Source organism: Amblyomma americanum, chromosome 7 (genome assembly GCF_052857255.1).
Source record: "Amblyomma americanum isolate KBUSLIRL-KWMA chromosome 7, ASM5285725v1, whole genome shotgun sequence".
Lineage (NCBI taxonomy): Eukaryota > Metazoa > Arthropoda > Arachnida > Ixodida > Ixodidae > Amblyomma > Amblyomma americanum.
Window position 1 is genome coordinate 155614974 of NC_135503.1, and position 12783 is coordinate 155627756.

Consider the following 12783-nt stretch of genomic DNA (forward strand, 5'->3'; position numbering starts at 1 on the left):
CTGAAGCTGCCGCACAGGAAGGGAACCGCGGTGCCTAGGTCTGGTGGGCCTGGCCCTCGACGACGGCTGTCCAGGTCTGGTAGCCCGGACGTCTGCGGCTAAGGCCCAAGTCTGGAAATTCGGGGAGCGAGCAGATCTTCCCCACGTCCGTCGCCGACCGCGTTCCAACCGTTCTCCCTTCCACGCGCTCTTCGCCACGTCTCCTTTTTCTTCTTCCCTTTGAGCGTCTTCGCCCGCCGCAGTGTGGCGCTAGCTTCTGACAAAAGCCCCCTTTTCAGAGTTTTTACCACAGGAAAAAATTACAACGTGGGGCAGCGGCACACAAGACAGAAGTTGAAGACGCGACGAGAAGACACTGGTCACTTTTGAGCACGCATCACATCACATCACCCCACACACGCACGATGAACGGCCCCAACGGTTTTCACAACCTCAGTTCGGACTAGAAAATACTGAACACACGGCAGTCAACCAAACATAAGGGGACACAATAGAACACAACAGGGGAAGCCCCGGAACACACTCACAAAATATCAATACATTGACGATTATGCACCAGAGTTACAGGATGAGAACACTTCTGTTATTCATGCCCGGCTCAAATAGTCAGCACCAACATTCGCGGACCCTTTGATATGTTCAATATGAAAAGTGTACTCTTGTAGTACAAGGCTCCAACGCAACACCCGGCTGTTTAAGTGCTTGGCCTGAGCCAAGTATGCCAAGGGCTGATGGTCCGTTTGAATAGTGAACATGCGTCCATAAAGGAAGATGTGAAACTTGTCTACCGCCCAAACTAGCGCAAGACACTCTCGCTCTATAGCGGAGTAGCGCGTTTCTCGTGGAAGGAGCTGTCGACTCGCATAAAATAGGGGATGAAGGGTGCCGTCGTACTCCTGCAGAAGGACCGCCCCGAGACCGGTACCAGAAGCGTCCGTGCGGAGAATGAAATCGTTTGCGAGGTCAGGCGCCTTAACAATTGGTTTGGATGTCAGGACTTGTTTAAGCCTGTCAAAGGCCTGTTCTCGTTCTGGCGTCCACCGTACACGGTTGCCTTCCGTCTTCCGCGTTAACTCGACTAAAGGCTAAGCGAGATCAGCATAGTGGGGAATGAGACTGCGGTAGTAGCCAGCCAAACCGAGGAAGGACCGAACTTGCTTTTTTTGTTTCGGGTCTCGCGGCAAGTTGCAGTTTTGCCACGATAGCATCTACCGGCTGGATAGCTCCATCACCCAACGTATGCCCCAGAAAAATAACGCGGGTCGCACCAATCTCGCATTTCTGAGACTTGACTGTAAGACCAGCCGCTCGAATGCGCCGAAACAACTCTGTCAAGGTGCGCAAGTGTTGCTCCCAAGTAGCGGTTGCGACTAGGACGTCATCTATATAATGGACTACATCTGGAAGGCCTACTAGGAGTGATCTCATAAGGCGAGTGAAGATAGCAGACGCGGTCTTGATCCCAAAAGGCATATACCGAAATTGGTAGTGTCCTGACTGAGTCGCAAAGGTAGTAATAGGTCGAGATGTTTCACCGATAGGAACCTGCCAGTAACCCTTTGTGAGGTCCAGCTTCGAGAAGTAGTTCTTAGTGACAACCTCCGCGAACATAATGTCCGTCCTCGGGATGGGTTCGGCGTCGGCGACGAGCACACTGTTGATACGCCGGAAGTCGACACAAGTGCGGTATGTGTTATCCGGCTTCTTCTCAAGGACCAAAGGTGAATTGTATGGTGAGTGCGAGCGTTCAATGACCCCCTGCGCCAACATGTCCCTAACTGCCTTTTCCACCACATCCCTCATGGCAAACGGTAGCGGGTACTGAGGAGTATTGATAGGTTCCTTTGTCGTCAGGTCCAAGCGGCATTGAAGGAGGTTGGTCCGCCTTGGAACCTCCGAGAATATGTCACTGTACGAAGCCAGCAGCGAGTCCAGCTGGGCCGCCTGGGAACTGTCTAACGCATTAGACCTTTTGATGGCTTCAATGTAGACACCCGGCTTCGCAGCGAAGGTAGGTATAGGTTGTTCCGACTAAACTTCTTCCACGACGACGAATGACGACGCTTGGGGAGCCGTCACCGGCTGATGCTCTTCATACTTTTTTAGCATATTGATATGAAAAAGTTTTTTCGCGTGGCCGACTTCGAGCCAGTAATCAAAGTCGTTCTTCCTGCCGGTCACAATAAAGGGGCCTTTCCAATGCATTAGCAATTTATTTTGCGACGTAGGCAAAAGAACCAGCGCGCGATCTCCAACGCGAAGGTGCCGGCGGGTAGTGCGCCTGTCATAATATAGTTTTTGCGACTTCTGTGCCTTCGCCAAGTTGTCATGCGCAAGTCGCAACGTCTTTTCTAGGCTCGCTCTCAAGTCCAGCACGTAGCCATATGTGGTTCTCGCTGACTCGCTTAGCTGGCCTGCGGTCCAGAGCTCCTTGAGAATCGTCAGAGGTCCTCGAACTTGTCGGCCGTAAATTAATTCAGACGGGGAAAAGCCCAGGCTAGCCTGCAGTGCCTCCCGGTGCGCAAAGAGCAGAGGCGCGAGGTAACGGTCCCAAGCTTTGGGCTGTTCTTGAGACAACTTGCGGAGCATGCTCTTTAACGTCCCGTTGAATCACTCCACCAAGCCATTACACATAGGGTGGCATGGCGTGGAACACAGATGCCTGATTGCAAGCATTCCATTAACTTCCCTCATTAACGAAGACGAAAAGCTCGATGCTCGATCACAGAGGACCTCCCTTTGAAAACCAATCCGTGAGAATATTTCCAGAAGACCCTCTGCCACCGTGGCCGAGTCGATCGCAGGTAGAGGTATCGCGTCGGGATATCGTGTTGCAAAGTCCACCAACGTAAGTATATAGCGGTTTCCCTTGGATGAAGTGGGGGTGCAACGGTCCAATCAGGTCTACAGCCATTCGCTCAAATGGTGTATCAATGAGCGGTAGACGACCCAGAAGGGCTCTCCCTACCTTCCCTTTGGGTAGTGTCCGCTGGCATGCGTCACAAGACCTTACGAACCTCTTGATATCCGCCTGCACTCCTGGCCAATAAAACTCACCGAGCACCCTTTCAGTGGTTTTGCGGATGCCCTGATGGCCGGAGAGAGCACTTTCATGCGCAAGTGCTAGGACTTGAGTTCGCAAATTTTGTGGTACCACAGCCTGTTGTATTGTTTTTCCTGTACAACACTGGAACGAACGGAATAAAATTCCGCCCTCGAAATGAAACGTATAGGTGTTGTTGTTCCTGCTTGGATAAGTCTCGCCAATTTTTCTCCGACACACATCCAGTGTGGTGTCCTCCTCTTGTTTCTTTCAGAAGGTGGGACTGGACACCTCCCACGCATTGAGGGATTGATCCCTGTGCACCGGAGCAACCTTCGCCGTTCCCAGCACGGCAGAGTCTTCAGTCTCTCCCGTCCCCTCAGGGAGAGTCAGATGTCTTGGTGGCCCCGTCCCGTTGATGGAAAATGGCTCCTTAGCGCCTGGCACGTTCCCAGTGATGACGTCGTACAGTGGGGTCTCCAAGCACCGAGCGATGGATTTGACCGTGAAATATGGCGACGAGATGAGGACCTCCGCCTCTGGGACCTTCAAACTACTGCCATCCGCCAGGAGGAGAGTAGCTCTATCTCCCGTAAGAGCTGCTTCGGGAACCAGGTCCCTCCGCACCACGATACTGTTAGTGCCGGTATCACGCAAAACAGAAACCGGCTGCCCAAACAGCTCGCCTGCCAGCACAGGCATGCTGACACTGAATCCAGCTGGCCGGTAACCCACATCCACACTGGCGACATCAGGCTAAACTTCAACCAAGGGCCTGGAAAGATGCATACAACAGGCTGACACCTCGCGGTCTCCTGGGTTCTTGCGCCGGCAAGACTGTGCATCGTGCTCTTGCTTGCGGCAGACCATGCAGTACGGTTGTTTCGGCCGCGTCCTGCAGTCCGAAGCTTTGTGTCCCGCCTTATCGCACAGAAAGCATCGCACTTGTGTCTTGGATCCCGGAGTACTGTCCCTCGACGTCCGGCTGTTGGGTTCCACCTTCTCCTTAAAAATGAGCAAATTAGTTTGCCGCTGAGCCTCCATAAAATTATCCGCAGCTACTGTGATCTCGTCGACTGTCTTACAGTCCCGTTCACGAATGAATATCGCAAGCCTCGCGTGGCAGTTGTTCAGAAATTCTTCGGTGACAATCATGTCGCGAACCTCCTCGAATGTTTTGCCACGACCACTCATTTCCACCAAACGATCAAAAAACTAAACAGTCTCGTAGCATACTGCCTACCGGTCTAGCCGTCGTGGGGCTAACTGTGGCGAAATTTTTCGCGGTACACCTCCGCGGTGAAACAGGACCGTTGCAAGAGCGCTAGCTTAGCTTTGGTGTAATCCAGAGTGTCTTCTGGCGATAACCTTCCGAACACCCGAAGAGCTTCTCCCCCCAAGCATAGGCTTAAAGCCGTGGCCCACTTGTCTCTTGGCCAACCTTGACCAGTGGCCACGTGCTCAAATCGCTTGAGGTACGCGTCAAGATCATCGCGCCCTTCATTGAAAACGGGAATGAGCCCATGAGGGTTGATGGCCCCAAACGATATAGCCCTGGGAGCGCTTGGTTCAGCATCTGCAAGTCGCTCACCGCCCTCCATAAGCCTCACTCGTAACTCAGAAATCTGAGCCTCTAATGCCATACGCTCCTTTGTGGCTTCATGCTCAGCCGCTCTTTCTTCGCGCACCTTACGTAGCTCTTCCTCCACCCACGCGCGTAACTCGGCGTCATGCAAGCCCATGCGCTCGCCTAAAGCAACCAACTCTGACGCACTCATGCTGAAGAAAAAATTTCGCTGATCACAGGGGAAAAAAACCCATAAAACCCGCCGTATCCTCTCGTGGACGCCAAATTTGTGATGGGAAAGAGGACTGCAGGTTCACATTATCTCAGCGTAAAAGGTCGAAGAAATAAACCCAGGCGGCATGTGGGAAAAAAGGAAACTCCATTGTGAGAAACTAAAAGAAAAGGAGGTAAAAACACATAAACAGGAAAGCTGACAAAGAGAACACTCGCGACAGACAAAGGAAAGGTAGAAGCACAAAGAGGAAGCGTTCACTCAACGTTCGGCGGAACGCTCATCGTCCTGAGTGTGCTCTGTGAAGGTGGTGCGTCGGGTGAGGAGGTGTGGCGGGGCGTTGGCGCAATCAAGCCCTCAGGTCGACGCTCTGGTGGACGACCGGGTCAGGTAGTCCAGGCACGCCGTGGTGGAGAGAAAGACAGCCCCCAGGTCTGGTAATCCGGGGATGCCGTGGTGGAAAGAAAGGTAGCGCCCAGGTCTGGTAGACCGGGAAGCAGCGCAGAAGACCAAGCGGCCCGTGTTCTGAAGCTGCCGCACAGGAAGGGAACCGCGGTGCCTAGGTCTGGTGGGCCTGGCCCTCGACGACGGCTGTCCAGGTCTGGTAGCCCGGACGTCTGCGGCTAAGGCCCAAGTCTGGAAATTCGCGGAGCCAGCAGATCTTCCCCACGTCCGTCGCCGACCGCGTTCCAACCGTTCTCCCTTCGACGCGCTCTTCGCCACGTCTCCTTCTTTTTTTTCTTCCCCTTGAGCGTCTTCGCCCGCCGCAGTGTGGCGCTAGCTTCTGACAAAGCGATTGTCCTTCAGAGAATTCTAAAAGAAAAACTGATGACATAATGGCCCCAGATGACCTTATCACCGATGTAAGTGTAACACTGTACCTGTGGAAAATGAAATGATTTCCACAACAATGCAAGATTCTAGTGCGCTTGACTCTGATCCCGCCAACGACAGTCTGGAACACGAAGGGACTTTCACTCTGAAAGGTGGAAGCCAACTATAAGAAGATGAGGCTACTGTTGTAACACATGATGCACTGGGCGAAATCAAAGTTGCGCCATCAGTGCGTAAGAGTGGGTGGCCAAAGAAGCACACGCTGACCGTAGTTGGACTAACTAAAAAACGGAAGCGTGTTGCTGGTGAACGTGTCCCCTTCAAGCTTTTGTCAGTGAGAGAAAAAAGAAAAAGAATTTTGACACGGTTAGTTGGTGAGAGTGCTGCAAAAGCTGTAATGCAAGGAAAGCGACTGGAAGAAGCAGACGTTGAACACTCAGTAAGGCATGTTGCTGGGCAAGTTGGTTAAGCATCTTTGAAACTTGGAAAGAATCCACCTTGGTGCATGATAAACCACACACACAAAGGACAGACAAGGAGACAACGGACAGACGCCAACTTCCAACTGTTTATTACCCAAGAAAACTATACAGATAAATAGACTCAGGATACGCCCACTTTTTTTCACACCATGTGCCTATCACAGCCATAACCCATCACCCTGCATTATCAGTTTTTGCACAGAAAATTGTACTCCGCCGCATACAAATTCACTGACGTATCACTCACACACAAAGCCGCCTTTTTCTTTATGTGAAACGCTTCCAATAAAAGCCTCGCCTGTTTAATCTTGCTCCTGCCAAGAATCCTCGCCTTTTCCAGTCGACGTTCGCACTTGCACATATTAACATGGCTGACCAAGTTGGCATATTTATCTTTATTGTTTTCAAAATTTCTGCAATGTTCCCCAAGGCGTTTGTTGATGCACCTCCCCGTTTGCCCTATATAGGACTTTCCACAGGTCAGGGGTATCTCGTACACCACTCCTTCCATACAACGGGTGAAGACAGGCTGATGTTTTATATTGCATCCAGGGCGCTCAGTGCCACAAATCCGGGGTATAAGTTTGTTCAGCTTGTTTGGTGCTGAAAATACCAGCGGTACTTCGTGTCTGTTAGCCACCTTCTTCAGATTATGTGACACTTTGTGCACATAAGGCATAACTTCAGGTTTTACCGCAGGGCTCCTTTCTTCCGGATTCCTTGGCCTGGTACAGCGTTTTGTTTTTTGGAGGAGCGTTTCAGCGACGGCAGTCAACACCACCGAGGGCAAGCCAGCAGCCAACAGGCGGCCAATCTGATTTTTTAAGCTATCGTGCATTTGGTGCGGACATGACTTTGAAAGCGAGGACTCAATGCAGAGAGAGGCGATGGCGCGCTTCACAATTTTTGAATGCGCCGTATTGAAGGGCAGGAGTTCCTTGCTAGTACGGGGATAGTAACCCCAGCATAAATGGTCCTCCCGGAACGCTAAGCTTAGATCTAAAATTTGCAGTTTTTTCTCACTTGGGACTTCATGCGTAAAAACTAGACCGCGACCTTTGAGGTTAAAAACACTTAAAATCCTGGACACAATAGCTTCAAAAGAATTGTCAAAACCGGTGGATAAAAGGATAAGAAAATCGTCAACATATCTAAAAGTTTTAAAAACAGGTCCTCCTAAAAACAACTGTGCAAGATCCTGGTCCAAAGCAGCTAAAAAAATTTCACATAAGATAGGGGCTACACAGGAACCAATACATATACCTTTTCTCTGCAAGTAGGGCTGCTGACTAAAAACAATAAAAGTGACCTTAAGACTTTCAAAGTCATGTTCGCACCAAATGCACGATAGCTTAAAAAATCAGATTGGCCGCCTGTTGGCTGCTGGCTTCCCCTCGGTGGTGTTGACTGCCGTCGCTGAAACACTCCTCCAAAAAACAAAACGCTGTACCAGGCCAAAGAATCCGGAAGAAAGGAGCCCTGCGGTAAAACCTGAAGTTATGCCTTATGTGCACAAAGTGTCACATAATCTGAAGAAGGTGGCTAACAGACACGAAGTACCGCTAGTATTTTCAGCACCAAACAAGCTGAACAAACTTATACCCCGGATTTGTGGCACTGAGCGCCCTGGATGCAATATAAAACATCAGCGTGTCTTCACCCGTTGTATGGAAGGAGTGGTGTACGAGATACCCCTGATCTGTGGAAAGTCCTATATAGGGCAAACGGGGAGGTGCATCAACAAACGCCTTGGGGAACATTGCAAAAGGTTGAAAACAATAAAGATAAATATGCCAACTTGGTCAACCATGTTAATATGTGCAAGTGCGAACCTCGACTGGAAAAGGCGAGGATTCTTGGCAGGAGCAAGATTAAACAGGCGAGGCCTTTATTGGAAGCGTTTCACATAAAGAAAAAGGCGGTTTTGTGTGTGAGTGACACGTCAGTGAATTTGTATGCGGCGGAGTACAATTTTCTGTGAAAAAACTGATAATGCAGGGTGATAGGTTATGGCTGTGATAGGCACATGGTGTGAAAAAAAGTGGGCGTATCCTGAGACTATTTATCTGTGTGGATTTCTTGAGTAATAAACAGTTGGAAGTTGGCGCCTGTCCGTTGTCTCCTTGTCTTCCCTTTGTGTGTGTGGTTTTACTTGCGCCAAGGTGGATTCTTTCCAAGCTTCAGAGACGTTGAACAACGGCCAGAGTTAATGCGGTGTGGTGTTTTAGATGAAAACGCTGATGTAAATGCTGTTCGAGCCCAGTTTTCACACGATGCCTGGTTAGCCGCGACAGATATGTTCGAATACAAGCAAAGGCTACAGCAATGTAAATGTGAAGCATGCAAGACCGATCTCAATACTCACGACTCAGTCATGCGTGATTGGTGTTTATCTTGGTACCACTTGCCTTGCGTACGCTTTAAGAGGCAGCCAAAAGTGAAAGTCTGGCAATGATCCAGTTGTCAATAACTCTGTTTTGCACTTATTTCAGTTGTGATTGCTAGGAGTGCAAGATAGAAAATGTCTGTGCATTGCTTCTGCAGTAAAAATGAATGTCTCATACCTGCCCAATAGGAAGCTCACCTTTTTTCACTGCCTTCGGGGCTTCTTTAAAACTATTTAAACTGCAAAAATATGCAGCTACAACAGAGATATAAGATTATGTGTGATATTTGTTGGGTTTAGCGTCACGAAGTGACACATGAGCTTCGGCACTTTGTGGTTGAAGGCTCTCGACCACCCGGCTCTTCTAACGTGCGCTAATATCGCACAGCGCACGGGCACCATTTGCGCTTCGCCTTCATCTAAATGGGCTGCTACCGGGATTGAACACGAGCCGTGCGGGTTACAAAAACTCTTTATCTGGCGTTAGCTACGAAACCACTCGTTATGAACTGCGTAGTCATCCTCTGAATAAGCGTCTGCTTCAGAGGAAACCAAAAATTATACATGATTGCATAAAAGCGCCGGTTTCTTCAGGTATGTGAGATACTTAGTTTGTCAGGATAGGTGTCTTGGGCACGCGAGGAGCGCAAAAAGGCATTACTGTCGTTACTGTGGAGCTATGAATCAGGACCAAGAGAGAGCAATTGTGAGAACACAAAAGAGGCTTATCGCTTTGCTTGCAAAACGGTGCATACTGCTTGTCCTGACTGATAAGCATAGAAAAAAAAAACCGCGTGCTCTCTTGACTTTTGTCTGGATTTCTGCAGCTAGCCAAGCTGCCGGAATTTTTCCCCGATGCCGATTCTGCCGGCTGGCGGCACATTTGCAGTTGTTCGATGCAATGCCGGCTGCCGTATCGTTTCTCCGCTATCATTTCTGCCGGCTGCTGTGACAATAGGCCCAGCGAGAATATGTCGGTACTACAGCAACTTGATCATAGGCAGCCAAAGGGGGCCAACTGCCGGAAACTTCGGGTGATTCCTCCGGCTGCCGGCATAATAGCCACTTCCTTCTTACAAAACTCAGGCTGTCGGGGTTTGAATCTGCAGCAATTTTGATTGGAGCCGGCTACAAGGTCTTCTCAAATGAAATTGCCCGGTATGTGCAGCTCACTTTTTCCGTTGGCAGGATTGACCGAGCCGATATTTCCAAGTTGTTCGGTGTTTAACCAGAGCACTGGACAGCGGTTTCCTGAGGCTTACCGGCGGTTACTTTACTTCGCGAAATGGGCTACACACCTGACCTGAATACTCATGCATCAGCGTGAACTTGCTGATTGTAATATTATATTAAATTCTTTTTTTTTCACCTCGAAGGGGATTATCTCGAAACATCAATTTTTCTCAACGTTTGACCACAGCTACTTTTTTCGCTTGGAAGATAGTTTGTTTAAAACATCAGTTTTTGCCAAATTTGACCCTGTTTTTTAGGAGGGAGAAGAATATCTAACAAATACCGTTGGGAGTCCACTGAAGCAGACTTGTAGAATGAATGCAGGGAATTTCGTTCCATAGGATGTTTATTGCCCAATCGGGCTTGAAGATTTGGAAGGTCCAGCAAACGAGTAAATAACAATAATAACGAATTGTTGCTAATAAGACAATATAAACTACCTAGTGCACTTGACTACATACTCACTCGTTCTGCCATATGCAGCGTACAAGCAACGCTGCTCCTCAGTAAATGAGCCCGCACTGTTCTTTAATGAACCAGCGAAACGAGCACTCGTAATTCCAAAGGTCTCTGCCTCATGGATTGTGATTTATCGTTTGTTGTTATGGCTGCGATAGTGCACCCCACCAGCAGCGCTGCACCCTACTCCGATGGGCTGTTTTGTCGTCGTGCTGTTTTTTCCCTGCGCTCTTTTGTCGTCGGGCTATTTTTTCGCTGTGCTGCTGTTTTGTTGGGCGAGCTGTTTTTTTCCTGCGCTGTTTTGTCGCTGTGCTGTTTTGTCTGGTCTGCTGTTTTGTCGCTGTGCCGTTGTGTCTGGCCTGATGTTTTTCCCTGCGCTGTTTTGTCGCCATGGTGTTTTTTCCTGTGCTGTTATGTTGCTGTGCCTTTTTTCTCTGTGTTGTTTTGTCGCTGTGCCGTTATTTTGCGGTGCTATTTTGTCGTCGTGCTGTTTTTCTCTGCGCTCTTCTGTCGTCGTGCTGTTTTTTCGGTATGCTGTTTTGTCACTGTGCCGTTTTGTCGGGCGTGCTGTTTTGACGCGTTCTGTTTTTTCCCTACGCTGTTTTGCCACCGTGCTGCCTTTTCCCTGTGTTGTTTAGTCACTGTGCCGTCTTTTCTTGTGCTGGTTTGTCGCTCTGCTGTTTATTGTGCGCCGTTTTAACGTCTGCTGTTTTTTTCGTGTCGCAGAAAAGTCAGCCAGGATGTAGTTGACTAAGTGAGGTCTTGAAAGGGAAGGTCGTGTACATCAAGGGTGGGAGTGAGGGCCAAAAATTGAGACACCTAAGGACTGTGTAAAGGACCGTGCGTGCGAACGAAGATCCCTGAGAAAAGCAACGGGTTCGGACGCACGCCGCAGGCCTGGATCGACTGCAGGAGCTGGAGCGGGACGAAGCCATGGCGGAGCGGAAGCTGCTGGCTTTCGACCTTGCTGCGGACGACGTGTGGTCGGAGGTGGTGAGCTCGGGCTTCCGCAACATCATTGTGGACGTGGACGACCGCCGCATCGAAGACGTGCTTATGCAGGTGGGAATGGTCACCAGCCCGGGCGACTTGCGGCATTTGCTTATTTAGTTTATTTACGTAATGGAACATTGGCTTAATGCCATTATAGCTGGGAGGGAAAAAAGGACAAACACTTGAGTGGGCGAATTAACGTAATGAACCAAAACAAAGACAGCGCATGCATACAGATGGATAAGTTAGCACCTAACATGCATAATTTTTAACCTTTACTTAGTGATTGGATACAATGTTTCGGGCCAAACCGTGATTCCGGTGTTCCAAACAGAGTGGTAGTCATCGAGCTGGAAGCTGTTTGCGCCCATGAGCCAGTTGATATCTCTATCGCGCTACCCTCATAGGACGGGATGAAAACCACCAGTAAACGTGTTGCAGTATACAGGTTACCAGATGATTTGCGTTAGAAAAAGGGTTTTTGCTCTCCCAATGGCAGGCCTCGAAACACTGATGGGTGGCTGGAGCCCATTCAAGCCGCAGTGTAGCAGCTTTTTCTCCTGCTGACTATTTCGCCCTGTGAAGTTCCGAAATAAGTTTTTTCTGATTGATTGATTGATTGATTGATTGATTGATCGATCGATCGATCCATTGATATAGAGGGCTGGAAAACCCCTAGCTTGGATTCACCTGCACTAGCTGTACAAACCCTGAAGTAAGCATCTTGTGCTGAAAGTCGTCTACAGCAATTGAATTGATACGCTGAGGTGCCTGTGAAAAAGGAGGTAATATATGTGCAGTGAAGAGAAATTTCGTCTAGGGCCGCCGCAATGGCTGAGTGGCTATGGCGCTCGGCTGCTCACCCGAAAGACGCGGGTTCGATCCCGGCCGCGGCGGTTGAATTTCGATGGAGGCGAAATTCCAGAGACCCATGTACTGTGCGATGTCAGTGCACGTTATAGAACTCCAGGTGGTGGAAGTTTCCGGAACCCTTCACTACGGCGCCTCTCAAAGCCTGAGTCGCTTTGGGACGTTAAACCCCCATGAACCGAACCAAACCGAAATTTCGTCTGGTCACATATCAAACAGAAACGAAGAAATGCGATCACTGACCGAGTCCAAGTAAACTGCACATCATCTGTTTGGTTTGTATTTGTAGCTTATGCGTTGCGCATTCAGCCGCCGCGGTTGGTTCAGTGGTTATGGCGCTCGGCTGCTGGCCCAAGAGACGTGGGTTCGATCCCGGCCGCGGCGGTCGAATTTCTATGGAGGCGAAATTCTAGAGATCCGTGTACTGTGCAATGTAAGTGCACGTTAAAGAACCCCAAGTGGCCGAAATCTCCGGAGCCTTCACTACGGCGTCTCTTAAGGCGGGAGTCGCTTTGGGACATTATACCCCTATAAAGCGTACAGTATTCTTTTACGCTTTCAACGCAGGGATGAAGGTGTAAAATTTCTTCAGTATCACCTTATTTCCTCAGTGTTGCCTCTATCCTATCTTGCTTTTTACTCTGCAGCAAACCAGGCAAGCGGAGTTTCTCTCAAACATTCTGA

The 12783-nt window shown here is 49.5% G+C and overlaps 1 protein-coding gene across 2 annotated transcripts in view; it reads left to right on the forward strand.

Annotated features, from left to right (window-relative positions):
- LOC144096705 (glutamate receptor ionotropic, kainate 2-like) overlaps window positions 1-12783 on the forward strand; it is a 153309-nt gene that overhangs the window by 75300 nt on the left and 65226 nt on the right. For both annotated transcript variants that reach the window (XM_077629549.1, XM_077629550.1), the window contains exon 4: window positions 11132-11298. In XM_077629549.1, coding sequence (XP_077485675.1) covers window positions 11132-11298 — 167 coding nt within the window. The remainder of the gene's footprint in view (window positions 1-11131; window positions 11299-12783) is intronic.